Below are 18,538 nucleotides of genomic sequence, written 5' to 3' on the forward strand. Positions count from 1 at the left end.
ATAGTACTGTTTCCAAATCACTGAAATAAAAGCTGGCCATGTTCATTGTTATGCATTCAGTACCTAGTGAAATTTGAAATTCTCTCCTTTTGTTCTAACTGGAATCCCTCCCTGACTATAAATATGAATAAAGTTTCCTTTCTACCTGAAGTTTTGTTATGATGTCCACCTTTAAATGCTTTTCTTGTAGGCCAAGAATTACAGCTTGCGTCAGTAATTCAGCCTGCAGTTCCGTGTCGCCTGCACTTTTTGCCTCCATACACACTTCATTGATGAGGCTCAGGCAATCTGTCATATCATCCTCTAAAATAAACAAATGTGGTTATTTAAAATGCACTGAGGAAGTAGGAGTTATCCATACCCCCAATTTCCATCACAGAAATATTGTATAATATCAAAAACAGGGAAGTATATTAAGATGGAAAACAGACTCTGCATGAAACATGGAAAAGAAATGTGTTGTAATTTGGGGGAAGGTACTTGAGGATTTTCCAGTGCTGCAAAAATGATGATATTGCATGAGATAATTTAATTCGGAAGGTCGATAGAAATGAGTGAATAGATAGGTATACAAATAGATAATGATTAATCACTGCAAGTACTAACATTTACCTGTGCCAAGCTGTGATCTAAGAACATCATATATTTAACCCATTTAATTCTGACAATAATCCTATAAAGTAGATACAACTGACTCCATTTTACAGGGCAGGAAACTGAGTAACAGGGGATTTAAGAGACTTGGCCAAGAAAAGCTTGGCAAGAAGTGGTGGATCCAATATTTGAACTCAAGTGGATTGGCTCCAGTAATCTGTCCTCTTCACTTCTACACTTAGTTGCCTTCCTAGATGACAAGAAGACCTGGGCATTTGTATTTTGAAATTGCTTTACCTATTTCGCATATGTTAGTAAGATCTATGGGACTTTCAATGATACAAAGGACTGTCAAAAATATTCTTATATATTAATAACCAGAATTTTTAATTCCATAAGCAGATCAAGCTAGAAAATTATAAAATGTTAACCCCTCTTCACCTATGTAAAATTAGTCTTTATGAAAACATTAAGCAAATAAGATATTTGTACCTTTTACAATTCCAATGCCATGAATCTGTGCAACAAACGCAGTCACCAATGCTAAGCGGCACCTCAACCACAGATGAATGTTGAAATATTCTCGGGCATTTAGGGAAATAGGATCTAAAAACTCATTGTCATCTTTATTTTCAGTGGCCTAAACAGTATTAAAATGATGGTTATCTTTCCGTTTAATAATGTCAAGGTTCTAGCCTAAGACTAAATGTAATGTAAGTTAAAAAAGGCATCTGGTATCATTTCAGAGTATTACAATTTTAAATTAGAAATTATTATTGTACATTTTGTAAAATATTAAAAAATACTCAAAACAAAATCACCCACAATCCAAGAATCCTCTTTAAGATTTTAGCATATTGCTTTTCAGCTTTCCTTTTCTCTCTCTACCCATTGTTGAAAAATGGTTTTGCAGTGTGAATGTCTCATTGCAAATTATATTATCAGCAGTTTCTATGTCACTAAAAGTTTCTGTAAACGTCATTTTAAGGGCTAAAAAATAAATAATATCCACAAATATTCATGTAGTTATTACGTGTCAGGTACTGTGCTACATGCTCTGTATATATTATCTCATTTAATCCTCCTAACAGCCAAGAGGTATTATAATCATTTCCATTTTACAGTTGGAAGAACTGAGACCTAGGAAGGTTAACTATCTTGCCTAAACACTGTCATATTTCGACAGAGGTGGGACTCCAATTTGTGTCTTCCTGCCTTTAGAGTCCACAGTCTTAATCTACTGTGTCATGTTGCTGTATGCTGCTCATATTCCAAACAGGTATCATAATTAATTTGCCACCCTCAATATTACACTTTACAAAGGGGTGAAAAATGTCCAGAGGGCTAGGAGGGATGTGCAAAGAAAGCTATTTCTGGGGGAGTGGAGTCCATCTTAGACACTGGAAACTTTAAAATCGTTTAGAACAACTACCATTTGTTCTAAGTATTTCCTGCTATGCATCTCTAACAGCTCCTCATGTCCAGCCAATCAGCAACACATGCTAGCCAACAGTAGCTAATGGAGCCTAAAGGGGCTCCAATGCAGGTGGGAAGTACAGGAAGAGTAGGGCAAACTGTTCCCTGGAAACAAGGGTAAGCACTCGACAAGCTGGGTGCAGTGGCTCACACCTATAATCTCAGCACTCTGGGAGTCTGAGGTGGGTGGATCACCTGGGGTCAGGAGTTTGAGTCCAGCCTGACCAATATGGCGAAACCCCACCTCTACTAAAAATACAAAAATTAGCCAAACGTGGAGGCAGGTGCCTGTAATCCCAGCTACTCAGGAGGCCGAAACAGGAGAATTAGTTGCCTGAACCCAGGAGGCGGATGTTACAGTAAGCTGACATTGCACCACTGCACTCCAACCTGGGCAACAGAGTGAGACTCCATCTCAAAAAAAAAAAACAAGAGTAAGCAGTCAACAGAGGCCCACAGACAGGATGGTGATTTGAATGGGCACAAAAAGTACTCAAAGAGTCTAGCATGTAGATTAGCAATACAAAAAAAAAAAAAATGCCATCAATATAACTTAATCACTCAATGCTCAGACTTCCTGTCACTAATGAAAAGCCACATTAATCTCAATCAGGGTTTCTCAACCTCAGCACTCCTGACATAGTTTGGGCCACATACCTGTTGTGGAGAGCTGTCCTGTAGATTATAGGAAGTTTAGCAGCTTCCCTGCCTCTAGCTGGTAGATGCCAGTAGCACCCCCATTCACCCAATTGTGACAACCTAAAATATCTCCAGACGTTGCCAAATTTCCCCTTGGAGGCAAAATCACCCCCAGTTGACAATCCTTATTCTAAGTCAATTTTTAGAATTGGATTACTTTTTAGCATTTTTGTTGCTTTTAATATAGTAAGAAATGAGTATTGAGGACAATTAGTTTTGCTAATTTGTAATGATGCTAGATATTAGCAATTTTATTAGTAATGCTTGAAATAATGAGCAAGGGTTCTATGGGATGAATCTTTATATTTCAGTCCTAAACAATCCTGTGGTGTTAAATTACTTGGTCTTATCAAAGCCCAGTCACAGAATATGTTACATCGGTTGTCAGATTTGAGAGCTTAAACGGAAGATTCTAACTATGAGGAGTCCAAACCAGGAAACAGCACAGGTAGCTGACTGGCAACGCTAATGCAATAAATTCAAAAGTGGAATGAGGGGCCAGTCTTGGGAAACAACCTTATTTGCTAGGTAGATCAAAGCTAGATTAATATAATGGTACATCTGGGACTTTGGATGGGATTTTAGTAATTATTATATCCCTATTCCATCAGTGCACAAATGAGATTAAAATGTTTTTTTAATTAAGAGATTTGTCCAAAGTATACCAATAAATAAATAGCATTAATAGGACCTAAATCTTTTTACTCCAAATTCAATGTTTTTTCTACTTTACTTCTTTGCTTCATCTAAATAATTAGACAATTTCCTAGCATGCCAATAGTTCTTATATGATAAGTGTTGTAAGGACAGCATTAAGTCATACTTACAGAAGTTCCTGGAGAGACAGGATTCTCTGTGTCCTCCTGTACTACCTTCTTTTGAAAAAGTTTTGAATCCTGGAGAAGTGTAAGTGTAGAAAATACTATTGCAGCACTAAAATAGAGAATATATTTTTAATGTTATCAGTATTTTATTTGTAGCATCTGTATGTTATTTCCTAAATCTCTTTCTCCAAAAAACACTCTCACAACCCCCAACAACCCCCAAAACTGTTAGGTGCTATTTCTGCAGGCCTTAAAAGCGCCCTGGTCTTAACCACACAGTAGTACTTGTCATATTTAATTGCCTGAGTATTGCTTCACAGCTAATTTGTCTTATTCCCTATTGAAATCGAGCATCTAGTATAGTGACTGAGACATAATAGAAACTAAAAAATATTTTTAAATGAAAATGTGTGAACAGAAGAATAAAGGAGTGACATCTCCGAGATCTAAAACAAAATGTATTGGCAATCTCATTTTAATAAAATGAGCATGTGTGTACTTTACGTACATCAGAATGAGATTCTGCAGCTTTCTGAGGTTATGGAACCATCTTACCTAATGCTATTACACTTAGAAATCCAAGCTAAATTATTGCTTAATCTGTGCCTAGTAGTGCCAGAAGGAAAATATACTCTATCAAGAAAATGAAGGCCAGAAGTTAGAAATTCTTTACTTCCTGTTGCTCCATACACAAATCTGTCTGCATTTTAAGCCATTATATCCTCCTCCCCTGTAGAACAGTAATTTTATCATTGGCATCATACTTCTTCAAAATATTTTAATGATATATATTAAGAGCTGTCTTCTTTTGAAAATGTATTCCAAAACAAAATTCAAAATACAGAACAATCTGTATGCCTGAAGATGCTTATCATACATGGATTAAAAAAAGCTGGATGAAGGCCAAATGGACAATATATCCATCCAATTTCCCCACTTAACAGCTCCACTTGAATAGTTAATCCACAATCACATTTAGCAGGTGTTATGAGATGAATCTTGTTCCCCCAAAAGGTATGTCAAGGTCCTAACCCCCTGTACTTCAAAATGTGGCCTTATTTGGAAATAAGTTCATTACAGAAACAACGAAGTTAAAATAAGGACATTAGGCTGGGTCCTAATCCAATATGACTAGTGTTTCTATCAAAAGGGAGAGGTGAACATAGACAGACGTGCATGGAGGGAAGGTGATGTGAAGAGGCACAGGGAGAAGACGGCCATGCAACAGGACAGATGCACTACATGCCAGGGAACGCCAAGGGCTGCTGGCAAATGCCACAGGCAGGAAGAGGCAAGGAAGGATTCTCCCCTAGAGCCATCAGAACAAGTGCAACCCCACTGACACCTTGATTTCAGAAGTCTAGCCCCCAAGAATGTGAGACAACAAACTTCCTCACTTTCAGCCACCCATTTTTTGGTACTTTGCTACAGCAGTCCTAGGAGACCAGTAACAGCAAGTTAAAGGCAGACCCCCTCATACCCATCTCTTCCACCCAAACCCACTCCTCATCCATGTCCTCTATCCCACACACAGAACCTAGTAGTTGCCATGGCTTCCTCTCTCTGACTCGCGCTTTATGTTCAATCCAGCAACAGGCTTCACCTTCTAAATGGGGATCCTCATCTCCTCCACTGCTAATGCCTTCGTCCAAGCTATCATCCAGGCTGGATGACCACAGTAGCTTCCTAACCAGTTTCCTGCTATGACTCTTGCCCTTGCAGTCCTGGTCTCCACACAGCAGCCACAGTGATCTCTTCAAGCTGTAAATTGTATTTACTCTGTCCAGGGCCCTCCCACATCCCCAGCAGTCTGTGCTCCCTGCAGTCCATGCTCCCTGCAGCCCATGCTCCCTCCCTCCTTCAGATCAGTTACTGAGATTCAGGTGCAGTGTATGTTCAGCTTCATCAGTGTCCATGGATCCTGTAAGAAGGCTCCCAGAATGGGTACATATGCTCAGTGTTTAAATTACATTTTTAAATCCTGTATGTTTGGTCAATATATTATATTAAAAACTGAAAATATTGTGCTAACATAGGCCACAGAAATTGTCTCCTTTTTTTCCCACAATCTTTAAAAAAAAAACAAAAATTGGTATCTTCCAAGCATTTGCCACATGACAGGGTACTATATTAAGCACTTTCTGTGAACAAATTCATTCCCTCCCCACTACAAGTCTACAAGGTATATAGATACAAGTAGAGCACCCCACATCCAGAATTCCAAAATTCTTCAAAATCTAAAGCTTTTTGAGTGCTGATATGACACTCAAAAGAAATGCTTGTCAGGGCATTTCAGATTTCAAATTTTCAGAATTGGGATGCTCAACTAGAATAATGCAAAATTCCGAAATTCCCCCCAAAATCTGAAATCTGAAACACATCTTGCCTCGGGCATTCCAGATAAGGGATATTCAATGTGTACTATTATCATCCCTATTTTCCAGATTAGAAAATGAAGACACAGAAATGTTAAATAACTTGATCCAAGCCACACAGCTAGAAAGAAAAGCCAGGTTCAAAACTCGGGCAATCGGCCCCTGAGCCTGTACCCTTACATCCCTTATTCTATGACACCATCTCTGTCTTTTCACAGTTTCTAACGAGTTTGGTTTTGTTGATATTTCTGCTATCCATATAGTGTTAGTGTCATACTTATGGTTGTTATACAGTCACTGTAGACTGCACCTTTCCTCAATATCAATGGTCCTCTTGGTGCAGTTCAATGCCTTTTGCCTTGCATCCTACTTAGCATGATATTGATATTGCCATCTTTGTTTCTTTACCTTTTCTTAGTATCTTTGATAACTGATCATCCTTTTAAAGATGTCTGGACCATTTCTGACAGTGACTTATAGTTCAATTTTATATTTACTACTTCGAGTAGCATTCCTCTTCTGTTCTAAGAAAAGCATCAAACATCTCATCCCTCTGGAACATTATTCTCCTTCTTCTCTGCCTACCCCCTCTGCTTAAGTTCTTAGTGGGGGCTTCCATACTTTCATGACCCTGCCTCCTTGGCTGTGGTGCTTGGGACCAGGTGTGGCCACATGAGCCAAGTTGGGCCAATCAGAGCACTTCCCTGGTATCTGAACCTGAATCAAGAGACAGTCTCTTGCTCTCTCTCTGGTAAATTTGGGGCATTAGAAGTCTTGATCTAGGGGCAGACATGTACCCAGCACTGTGGAGGAAGCCAATCTGATCAAATAAAGGTAACACATACATAGGCTGAAAGAGAGAAGATAGAATGAGGTGGTCCCAGGAGCACTCAAGCCTCTGATCTCAGTAAACCCTCAGGCTCCTCCTTACCTCTGTCTTCCCCAGCTTTGTAGTCACATGAATCAGAAAATTCACCCTTTTGCCTGATTTGGCTTAAGTTGGGATTCTGTCACTTGCAACCAGAAAATCCTGACAAATCCAGTGTGTTTCAACAATTTTACATTTATGGGCATAATTAACATGCCTTTTCTTCTATTATTTTATGCTGAATGTATTCTTCCTTTTTCCTTTGTCTTGTGTCTTTTGCTGTAAGACTATTTCCCTTCTATTTTCCACACTGATTTGAAATATATAAATTCTGGTTTAGATTCTAATCACAGTTATTTTTAATATTTTCCAAAGCACACTTCTCCATTAATCCATCTTAAAAACATAATTTCTCTACTCTGCTTCTCTATTTCTCAATGTATAAATGAAACAACACATTTTGATTCCCTACATATAGGATGAAGGATTTAGTTCTTTTTTAATTACCCTATCTCTCCCACATTCACTCGGTTATTATAATCTGATATATTATTCCAGGTCATTGTTAATTACCTTTATACCCTATCATCTTTTTCAGGAATTAGTTTGGACATCTGCATTCTATGCAAACTTACCATTATTTACACTAAGCCCAAACTAGCTCCAGTGCCTACCCACCAGTCATTTTTACAGAACCACTGCCTAGTTTCTCACTCTTAACTATGAGATGGATCTCTTCTGTTGGCTGGAGTAGTTCTGTAAGCCCCTGTGCAGTGTTGGGGTACTTGCCCCGGTTTCTGGATGGTGAACACCTTCTGAGATATGTGCTTAGAAGGTAGAGGGACCACTCTTCTCTTCTTTCCTGGCCCACATTGCTGCTCCTTCCAGGGGATAAAGTGGATGTACATGATCCCTTGTGGTTCTTACTCCATCTTCATCTATGGGGATCATTTGAAAAATAGTTTTCCCACCTCTTGCAAAAGTAGAATTATTATCCTTAGTTTTCAATTCTATTAAAGCTTTGTATTTTTCTATCTCTGTGGGGCAACATGTCTTTCAACAGGAAGTTGGTAGAGAACCTATCAGGGAATATTATCCCGATGGTATTTTTCAGATAGAGATCTGGACTTCATTCATTGCTTTAACTTCACTAAGTGGACGGATATTTTTCCAGATGTATACATACTAGTTATAATTCCTTCTTTTTGATGAAAAGTTTATGGTATATGACCATTTGTCATCAGTGTCTTTTTATCAATTTTGTGTAAAAATGATAGGAATATTTGTCATATTTACTGCAAGTACAATCTTGTTTTCCTATGTATTGTGGTTGTAAGGGGTTTGTTGTTATTGAACTTATAAAAATTAAATCATTTCACAGATTAAATCAGTTGACATTTTTCTTTGTAGTCAGTTGAATTTTAGAAATATATCTTTCTAGAGATTCTGTTATTTAATTGTATTTTCTTCTTTTAAAAAAACTTTTAAGTTCATCTGAAATAACCTATTTTTTAAGAATTCATACATTGGAGAGAGAGAGGTCAAATCCCACTTTTGCTACATATTAACTGCGTGATCTTGTGAACCCCAATTATCAATCTCATCATCTATAAAGCAGTAATGATGATAATAACAGTGCAAACTTCATGACATAGGATTATTACAAAGATTAAATAAGATCCTTTCATAGAATAAATATCTTATTTAATCCTTATTATAATCCAAAAATACATATTAAGCATCTGCTATGGGCCAGGAAGAAATCTAGGGGCTATAAATACAACAGTAAAGAAGGCAAACAAGAATCCCTGCCCTGATGGAGCTGACATTCTATTAAGCATGGAGTGTACTTAGCAGATAGGAGTGCTTGGTAAGCAGAGGCACATAATGCACGCTAGTTGTTATCATTATTAGTGTACTGAGTTGCCCAGGAGAGGTGGGGAGAGACTAAATTGATTTTTTTATAATTTGTTAAATAGCATCCCAATCTTCTAGCAATTACTGAATTTTAAACTCTTAAGATTTTGCTGAGCCATTAAAATGGTTTAGATATTTGTAGAACATTTTCTAAGATACTGTGATTATATAACTTTTTTTTATTTAAAATAAAACTAAACAAGAAAATAACAACAACAGCAAACAGAACCTGGACTCAGCAGGTACACAGGAAATGTCCCTCCCCACACTCTCCCTCCCTCAAGGCTACACACATTCCTGAGGCACCTCATTTACTCATTAGCTTCCAAGGCTAACTCAGCATGGCTGATAGAAAACTTCCATTCTGCTCATCTTAAAACCCAAATTTGGATTTTAAGAGAAACAAGGTATGAGGTTTGGTATCTTGCTAACCCAAAAACTTAATGAATAAAATATAAGCCATACCAATATGTCCTAATCCACTCGGTACTGCTTAGTTGCAGAATGGAAAATTTCTAGTTTCTCCACTACACTAGACAAATAGAAAGTATGTGAGGATTACCCACTGTCAACAATCTAAAAATCCCAAAAGAAGAAAGTTTCATTCTGACACAAAATTAAAAGGCCTAAATATTTTTCCATTGAAACAATAAATATAAAGGAGAACAGGATGGTATACTTATTTTAAAATATAAAAACCACAGGATTCCGAAAGAAAGAGGCAACCCTAGAAGAAGTAGAAATACAATTTGAATAGCTTTGATCCCGTTTATTTCTTATTAACATTCATGACAAAAAATGGTCAGTTTGTTCTCATAAAATCCATGCAGCTCACTCTACTTGTCACCCTAGGGAATGTGCCTTTCCATTTCCTTGACACATAATTTTATTAGAAGTATCATGAAATGTCAAGCTAACCATCATTTGGAAAAGGGACTGTCCAACACTCTCAGCAGTGCCCAAACAGAAGCTCACAGGGGATAAAGTTCACATGAGAAAAACTCATTCATCTTGACAGTAGGCTTCCCCTAAATGACAACTCTGCTCCAAAACGGCAATAATATCAAAGTTTTTTTGCAGGTTTTGTCCCAAGGGCCAGGTTCATGAATTTAAAGTAGGAGTAGCTCTGATATACTTCCACACTATTTGCATATGTCTATCTGGTCTTCAAATTAAAGTTCTATTATGACAGTCCTTTCTATGGCCATTTTGTAATTTTTAGTTTCTCATTTCATTCTTCCTCTCTAAAAAGAATAAAAACCACTCAAATCCTTCATACCGAAAAGGTACAGGATACACAGAGAGCTGGGAAAAGAATGAAGGTAAATGATATTTTCTAGGGCTACTGTTGTTCTCCAACATGTAATTTGGAAAAAAAAAAAGTTCTATAGAGAATTATATAGTAAAAATTTCTTCTCCCTTCAAACTCCAATGGGGAAAATGGTATGTTATTATGCTAAGTCTATTCTACTATCAACTACCATGTGTCCTTAAAATAGCTATGCATGTGACAATATTCTAAGCCAGTGGTTCTCAAGTTTTTTATTCTCAGCACCTCTTCATACCTTTAAAAATTATTGAGAACTCAAAAGAGCTCTATCAATATTTGCCAACATTAGAAATTCAGCTAAAAATGTCTTAGCTTCCTTAACATTTATTAATTCATCTTAACAACAGTAAACCTATTACACATTAGCATAAAAAAAATATTTTATGCAAACAACTATATTTTCAAAAAAGTTCATGAGAAGAATGCCATAGATCTCTTCAATGTCTGGTTTAATAAAAAACAACCTACCAAGTGGTCAGGTATGGTGGCTCATTCCTGTAATCACAGCACTTTGGGAGGCCAAGGTGGGTGGATTACTTGAGGTCAAGAGTTCAAGACCAGCCTGGCCAATATGGTGAAACCCCATGTCTACTAAAAATATAAAAATTAGCCAGGTGTTATGGTGTGTGCCTGTAATCCCAGCTACCCAGGAAGCTGAGACAGGAAAATCGCTGGAACCCCGGAGGTGGCAGTTGCAGCGAGCTGAGATCCTGCTACTGCACTACTCCAGCCTGGGTGACACAGCAAAACTATCTCAAAATACACACAGACACACACTGCTCATATCTTTTTCTACACTCAGTTTTTGTAAAATATTGTTTTGGTTGAAGTGTATGAAGAAGATTAGGTGTCACACAGTCATTGGAAATGGGAGAAGTATTTTAATAGCTGCTTCAAATAACTGTGTTAATATTCTTCTCTGATACTACACCAAAGTAGTATCAAAGTGATACCTATTATGTGACAAGTGATAGTTTTTTAGAAAGTTTGTTGCAGTGTATAATCTAGTACCACATATTGATGAACTTTCCCTACTCTGTTTCATTAAAAGCTATTGTTCTATCTTATTCACTGGGATTTTGTAACATTACACATCAGTCATTTAGCAAATATTGTCTTTCTGAGTTAGATTCCCCAAACGTTGAAGCATTTTATTATATAATAGTTTTTAAAGTCATGTTTTTAGTATTTCTACCAATCTTACAGAAAAAAATCTAAACATTAGAAAATTGTCAAGCTCGTGGTGGCTCATACAAGTTTCCCAAACTTCTAGTTTTCCTGTGAAAGTTTAAACTATATCATTGGCAACAAATTCTATCAGTTCTTTCCCTAGAAGTGGCATACTCACTTTGCTCATTTTCAATAAAATGTTTGCCAAATACCCAAGTCTGAATAACCATAGTTTCTCAGTTGGTTTCAAATGAAAATGGTATTCCACAAAGAAAGCAGCCTATCCAACCCTCGATTCCATCATATGCGTTCTTCCACAAGTCAACCATCAGCTTTCACAAGCAGCAGACATACCTACGCATATTTCCCATATAATATTCCCAAAAGATGTTAAAAATACATATCCAATGATAAGGATTTCTAAGTACAAGATTCTACTGTACTTTTTTTTTACTTATGCTTTTATAGCAGTTATTTATTTATATTTTAATCTCTAATTTTATTATTATTATACTTTAAGTTCTGGGGTACATGTGCCAAACATGCAGCTTTGTTATATAGATATACATGTGCCATGGCAGTTTGCTGTATCCATTGCTCTGTCATCTACGTTAGGTATTTCTCCTAATGCTATCCCTCCCCAGTCTCCCCACCCCCACAACAGGCCTCAGTGTGTGATGTTCCCCTCCCCGGGTCCATGTGTTTTCATTGTTCAACACCCACTTATGAGTGAGAACATGCGGTGTTTGGTTCTCTGTTCTTGTGTCAGTTTGCTGAGAATGATAGTTTCCAGCTTCATCCACATACTTGCAAAGGACATGAACTCATCCTTTTTTATGGCTGCATAGTATCACCAATGGCATTCTTAAGTGAAACTGGCATTATTTTTTTAATTGTGTAAGTGTGCAGCAGTGAAGACAGCAATGATTACTAGTACAGTTTGGGGCTGCTGCTTTGATTCATGGTGAGGCACCAGAAGTCTTACTGTTGCTTCTGTAGCATCAGTGTGAATGACAGAGTGAACAAGGCAAATGATGTCTTAGTTTTATTAACATGGTTAATAAAAATGGGCACCCCCATGCCCAAGGGGTCTGGGAGACACACCCAGAAATGTGCAGACCACATTTTGAGAATCACTGCTCCAAACATACTTTATAGATCTTCATCACTGCTTAGAAACTACACAAATATATAAATCTCCCAACATCTCTACTGTCATCTAGATTTAGATGTGATTAGTCATGGAATAGCCTTCAGTCAAAGCTTATAGGCTTATACTGATGCGACGATTATATGTTTCCAATCAAAGCAAATGAGGATTTCTGCTGAATTGATTTACCGTTTGGGAAACACGTAAGTGGGATTCTCCTGTTTAAAGAGAATGACAGTCTAAAAGTCTTAAATGTAACTGCTCTTCCAAATTTCAATTTGAATGGGGTTTAATGCATAGAATTTCATTACAAATTAACAAATTAAGGAGAGAAAAAACAATATTTTTCATCCAACTTGATCATTTCTTTTCTCATTCAGTGACTAGATTTTTTCATTTACAGAATTTCTATTTGGCTAGTTTCCAAATTCATCTGTTCCTTTTCTGTGTTGTCTCATTGTTGCTTTGTAGATGCTCTTCTATCCTTCCTATCTTTGAACAGTTTACTTCTTGGGCTGTGAAGTCTGCCATTTATTGTGTCTGCTAACTCTCTGTTATGGCTGTTTCTTCATTTGATTTATAGTATTTGATTCTGTGCTATCTTTGGTGGGAGTTATTTTCCAAAGGAGTCTTGCATTTCCTGAGCTAACCTCTATGAGACTGTTCAGGGTTTGCCTCTGTTCTAGCCCTATGATGTCAGGACCATTTTAAGTTAATTTCTCAGGGTTTCTGCATTTCATGGATCATGCCAATTTGGACCCCACAATTTCTAACGGCATCAGCCTGGGAAACTGATTTCTCCTGGGTGACTTTTTCCATCTGTGTTCCTGGCAGGCACCTAGTCTCCTGGCTGGTCCCCAGAGACTAGGTGCCTGCCAGGAACACAGATGGAAAAAGTCTGTATCCCCAAGGTAGAAGATAACTTTATTCTGTATTAGAAAAAAAGAGAAGACTGGGCTGGGCTCCTACCCTACTGTGTGCCAATTATATCAGAACATCACAGTTGCTCTCTGTACTGGGTCTTTTTCATTATCATCTCTCTCAAGAGAATTTGTTTTGACCCTACTTCTACCAACTGCAGTCACCCTTTTTCTCTACTCTCCTTCACAGTAAAACTCTTCCAAAGAATCATCTTTATTTGTGGGCTCTAAATTCTCTTCCCATTCTCTCATAAACCACTCTAAACATAAACTTTCCTAAGCATCTTCTAAGGTTACTTCTGTGAAGGTCACCATTGGCCTCCATGCTGAATCCAGTGGTCAACTCTCTATTCTTACTTTACTCAATCTATCAGAAGTTTGTGGCATAGTTGGTCACTCCATTCTCCTTGATCACTTTCTTCACTTGGCTTTCAGGACTCCATAATCTCTTAGTTTTCTTCTCTCTTACTGGCCACTTCTCAGTTTCCTTTGCTGGTTTCTCATTTCCTCCCTAGTCTCATAAAGCTGGAGTACAAAACTCAGGGCTTGGTCCTTGGTCCTTTTCTCTCTTCAATCTGTTTATATTCCCTAACGGAGCTTATTCAGTATTAAAATTTTGCCTTTATTTATTTATTTTTTTAGTTGTTATATTGTATTTTTAAATTTGTATTATTTTTATCATTGTATTTTTTATTGATGCTTAATAGATGTATATATTTCCAGGGTATGTGTAATATTTGATACATTATATAATGTATAATAATTAAATAGGGGCGATTGGTATATCCATCACCTTACACAATTATCTTTTCTTTATCCTGGGAATATTTGAATAACACTGCCTATATTCTAAAGACTCTCAGAATATTTGATATCTTCAATTATACATCTAAGGGATATCTCAAACTATATATATCTAAATTTTAACTCCTGATGTTTCCCCTAAATAAGCTGCACACCCACAATCTCCCCATTTCAGTTAATAACCACTTCTTTTTTGACTCCTCTCTTTTTCTCATGACTTACATACAATATCTGTAAAATCGAATGGCTCTACCTTCAAAATTTACTGAGAACCCAAGGACTTCTCATTACCTCCACTGCTATCACACTGGTAAGAACTGCCACCATATTTCCCTTATTATAATAGTCTCCTTAATTCATCTCCTTGCTTTCACATCCTTTTCCTCTTATAATCAATTCTCATAATAACAGCAAGAGCCATCCCTTTACAATGAAAATCAGACCATGTCACTCCTCTGGTCAAAACTCTACAGTGACTTCCCACTTCACTCAGAGTAAAAGTCAGTCTTTACCCAGCCAAAAGGTCCTTTGTAATATCCTTGTCCACCAGTCACCTCTTTGGAGATCTCCCTTGCAACTCTGCACCTCACTCACTCCACCCTAGCCACAAGAGACCTTGAGCTATCCCTCAAACGTGTAACAGGCATGTTCCCATGGCCTGGAACACTTTCTCTGTATTTGCATGGTTAATTCCTCATTTAAGTACTTTGTTCAGATGTCACTTCATCAATGAAGCCTGCCCTGACCACCCAAAATGTGGTTCAGATGTCAAGACTGATCCCACACACAACCACATCAAGAGGGTATGAAAGGGTATACTGCTCACATAATGAGATCTTCCAAGAAGATCAGCACAGGTTCCCAAACAGGTGGGAAAACGTATGGAGAGAGCAAGGAAAAGAGACTGGCTAGGAGTTGTATGGTGGTTGGTGGGTGGCACTGGGGTAAGAGTTCCTGTACGTGGGCCAGGACTTACATGGTTTTGAACTTCCCACTAACACCAAACAAAGTAACAGCTGGGCTTTCTTATCTGCTTGCTCAAGCAAGGGGAAGAAGAAGGGAAGTGGTCGGGCTTGAAAGCTGTCAGCCATTGAACATCAAAATGGAGTCACACTCTTTATTACAACCGCACAATTTTAAAATGGTAACACCTCCCCCTCCAACCTCTACTCCTTATATTCTCCATAGAACTTGTCATTTTTGTCCACACTCTGTAATTTACTTGTGTTCATAGTTTATTGACAGCATGTTTATTATCTATTAGAATATAGGGCAGATTTTGGTCAGTGTTGTTATTTATTTTGTCTAGATTGTATATATGAATATTGGGCCCCTGATATGTCCCAGGAGCTTAGAACAGTGCCTAGCATATTGTAGGTACACAAAATTATTTTTAAATGAATTAATGAATGATAAGAAATTTGTGCGTTATTAAACGAATCATTATTGAATCACTATTAGACAAATCATTATTGAATGTGTCAGAGGACCTCATGATAGAAGTGTTTATCACAAACGGCATGGGGAAATTCTTGAATGTAGATTTCCATATTATTAAATATGAAAAAAAATTACTGTAATATACCACTCTATCTGACTGCTTATATATCTGTGAGCATATGGATACATAAATTGTATTCTATGCATCTTTAAATCTTTAGTGCCTATATCAGGGCCTGGCAATGAGACAGTTAACAGATACTGGTTGATTAAATAAATAAATCAATGAACAAACTACATAAAAGAGCTGACAATAACAATTGCAGCACATTTAAATAATCAGCCACCTACAACAGCTTAATAGTTCAGTGCAATATGATGCAAAAACTGTTACTTTTTCAAAATAGAGTTTTTTAATATTTTAATTCAATGTTTTAGAAAAAAATCACTCCATAGGTTTTATTTGTAAAAAGGTTTAGTCTTTTTAAAAAGTAAATTAAATGTATAAAAAAATCAAAGCATTGTTAATTTGTTCATTCTACACATGAAATTAAACAACCCAGTTGCGTGCCTTCATAAAATAACTGCTTTGTTGAGAACTGTATTTTATTTATTTATTTATTTAGTTAGTTAGTTAGTTAGTTAGTTAGTTAGTTATTTTTGAGACAGAGTCTCGCTCTGTCACCCAGGCTGGAGTGCAGTGGTGCAATCTCGGCTCATTGCAACATGTGCCTCCCGGACTCAAGTGATTCTCCTTCCTCAGCCTCCCGAGTAGCTGGGATCACAGGCACCCCCACAAAGCCTGGTTAATTTTTGTATTTTTAGTAGAGACGGGGTTTCACCATGTTGGCCAGGCTGGTCTCGAACTCCTGACCTCAAGTCATTTGCCCCCCTTCAGCCTCCCAAAGTGCTAGGATTAAAGGCGTGAGCCACCATGGCCAGCCAGAACTATAATTTTAAGTGTAATCATATATGAAAACTTCCCTGACTAATAAAAACCAAGTATGCTATGGATATAGGAATTTCTAAAACTTACATAAAACTTAAGTCCCTTTAACAAACTAGGGTGAAGAAACTCTCTTCCAAGGTATCCCTCCCCTGTGCATAGACAGACGTACCTGTATGCCGCCCGGTGCCTCTGCAGAGCAACTGCAGCCAGCTGAAGCCTGGCCTCCACCACAATCTCAAGCTCGCCAGCGGAGCACTGAGACAGGGTCTTGAGCCCTGGATGTCCCACCTCTGACAGAAGGAAGTTTAGCCTGTCCTCAGCTTCCATTAGTAAAGTTGACTAAGGAAAGGATACCATATATCATGTGAGTTCAAAAATAATACAAATGATGTCTCCTTCTTTAGCAAATATTTTTCATGTACTGAAAAGTAATAATGAATGGAAGACCAAAAAGGAACTCTGTACTTAATCATCAGAGAAGAGAATTCAGCAAAAAGGAAAAAGGCAACAGAAAATGAAAAGGAAAGTAAAAGCAAGCGTAAGCATGCATGACAGTGACCGCTTTTTGTAGGCACAGCTGGTGCTCACTAATCACAGTGGTTATGTTGTTGCAAACACTGATTACTGTATACTGAAGCATTGCTCCTCGGGGAGATTGAGAAAAGTACCTGAGAGCCTCTGGTCACATTTTAATTAACTGTTCAATGCATAGCCTTGTTTAATGTGTGCTTATGGCTAAGGATATATAACAGTATATTTCACATATACTGTTAATTCACTAACCTTGAACTCACAGCCAATAGCATTCATATCTGAAGGAAGTTTATCTAACACACATAGTTTCTCCATAAGGGACACCACAGCATTCTTACATTTAGAAATGCTGTACAGCACTTTAGCACTATGCTAGAGGGTCATTGTAAATATTGACAAAAATGCAAAGGGCATGGTAATAAACTGACCATGAAAAGGACACTTGTTTACAGTATGAGGGTGGTAACAAAAAGTCAGAGCATGTCCTTGTTCATCTCAGCTGGGAATGTGTGCATCGGGCAGCTCAAATTTTTCTATGCTCTGTGTGTGTTCACGGATAGCCAACTAAGTGCCAAGAGTATTGATTTTCAGATTACAGATAAATTTCAGTGGATCTGCAAATTAGCAAACAGAATCTGTGACTAATGCAGACCAACTGTATTTCAAGTTAAAGTATGGTCACCTAGTTGGTAATGTGAAGATAATGAGATTTTACAGTAGACAACAATAGTAAATAACAACCTGACATGGCAGAAGATAAAGACCAATCTTTCAAGTGACAGGCCTCTAAAAATGCATTTGTGCAGAGCAGCGAATATCATAGAAATATTAGGGCAATTTAGTATAATGTTTAAGAACATGGATTTTGAATCAAAAAGATGTAGTCCTTTCCTGGATCTATATTTTGTTGGTTGTATGATGTTAGTCAAATTCTTAGACTGTCTAAGCCTCAGTTTTCTCATGGTTCAGCACAGCACAGTTCAAAAATGGTTACTACCTACACCATAAAGTTATAGAAATTAAACAGTCATGCAAAAGCTGTTGCTGCCATTGTCATCACTATTATTGGGAAATGATAAACGGCATGGAATACTCATATCCCACCAAATAATGAATCATATTTTCTGAAGCACCTTAATCAGGTTGTGAAGTCAAAACCTGCCACCACTAGACATCCACTTTTCTCATGAGGAGTAAACTCCATCTCTGGCTCCAACCCATTCTTATGCAAGAAAAGGTAACTGCTCTCACAAGAGCAAGCATGACTCTGAAAGTGGGCCCATCCAGGGACTAATACTGCATTTTGGTAACTAACACTATGGTTTGAAAACAGTTTCAAACTTACCTTTAGCATGCTAAGAGTGACCTCATTGTTTGTAAGATTATAAAATGAACCTCCATCATCTTTTGAATATCTCTCTATAAAGACACAAAATTTTGGAAGGACCAAGGATATCTATGGTTAGTTTAAATATTAATTTTAGGTTT

General features: G+C 37.4%; 1 protein-coding gene across 2 annotated transcripts in view; it reads right to left on the minus strand.

Annotated features, from left to right (window-relative positions):
* The window catches only part of CFAP54 (cilia and flagella associated protein 54), a 355,515-nt gene that overhangs the window by 143,613 nt on the left and 193,364 nt on the right, over positions 1-18,538 (minus strand). For both annotated transcript variants that reach the window (XM_064376848.1, XM_064376847.1), the window contains 5 exons: positions 18,396-18,469; positions 16,686-16,855; positions 3,597-3,702; positions 1,087-1,234; positions 146-303 (listed from right to left, as the gene is read on the minus strand). In XM_064376848.1, the coding sequence (XP_064232918.1) occupies positions 146-303; positions 1,087-1,234; positions 3,597-3,702; positions 16,686-16,855; positions 18,396-18,469 (656 nt within the window). The remainder of the gene's footprint in view (positions 1-145; positions 304-1,086; positions 1,235-3,596; positions 3,703-16,685; positions 16,856-18,395; positions 18,470-18,538) is intronic.

Source organism: Aotus nancymaae, unplaced genomic scaffold, assembly GCF_030222135.1.
Source record: "Aotus nancymaae isolate 86718 unplaced genomic scaffold, 86718_ANA_hifiasm-v0.15.2.pri h1tg000016l, whole genome shotgun sequence".
NCBI lineage: Eukaryota > Metazoa > Chordata > Mammalia > Primates > Aotidae > Aotus > Aotus nancymaae.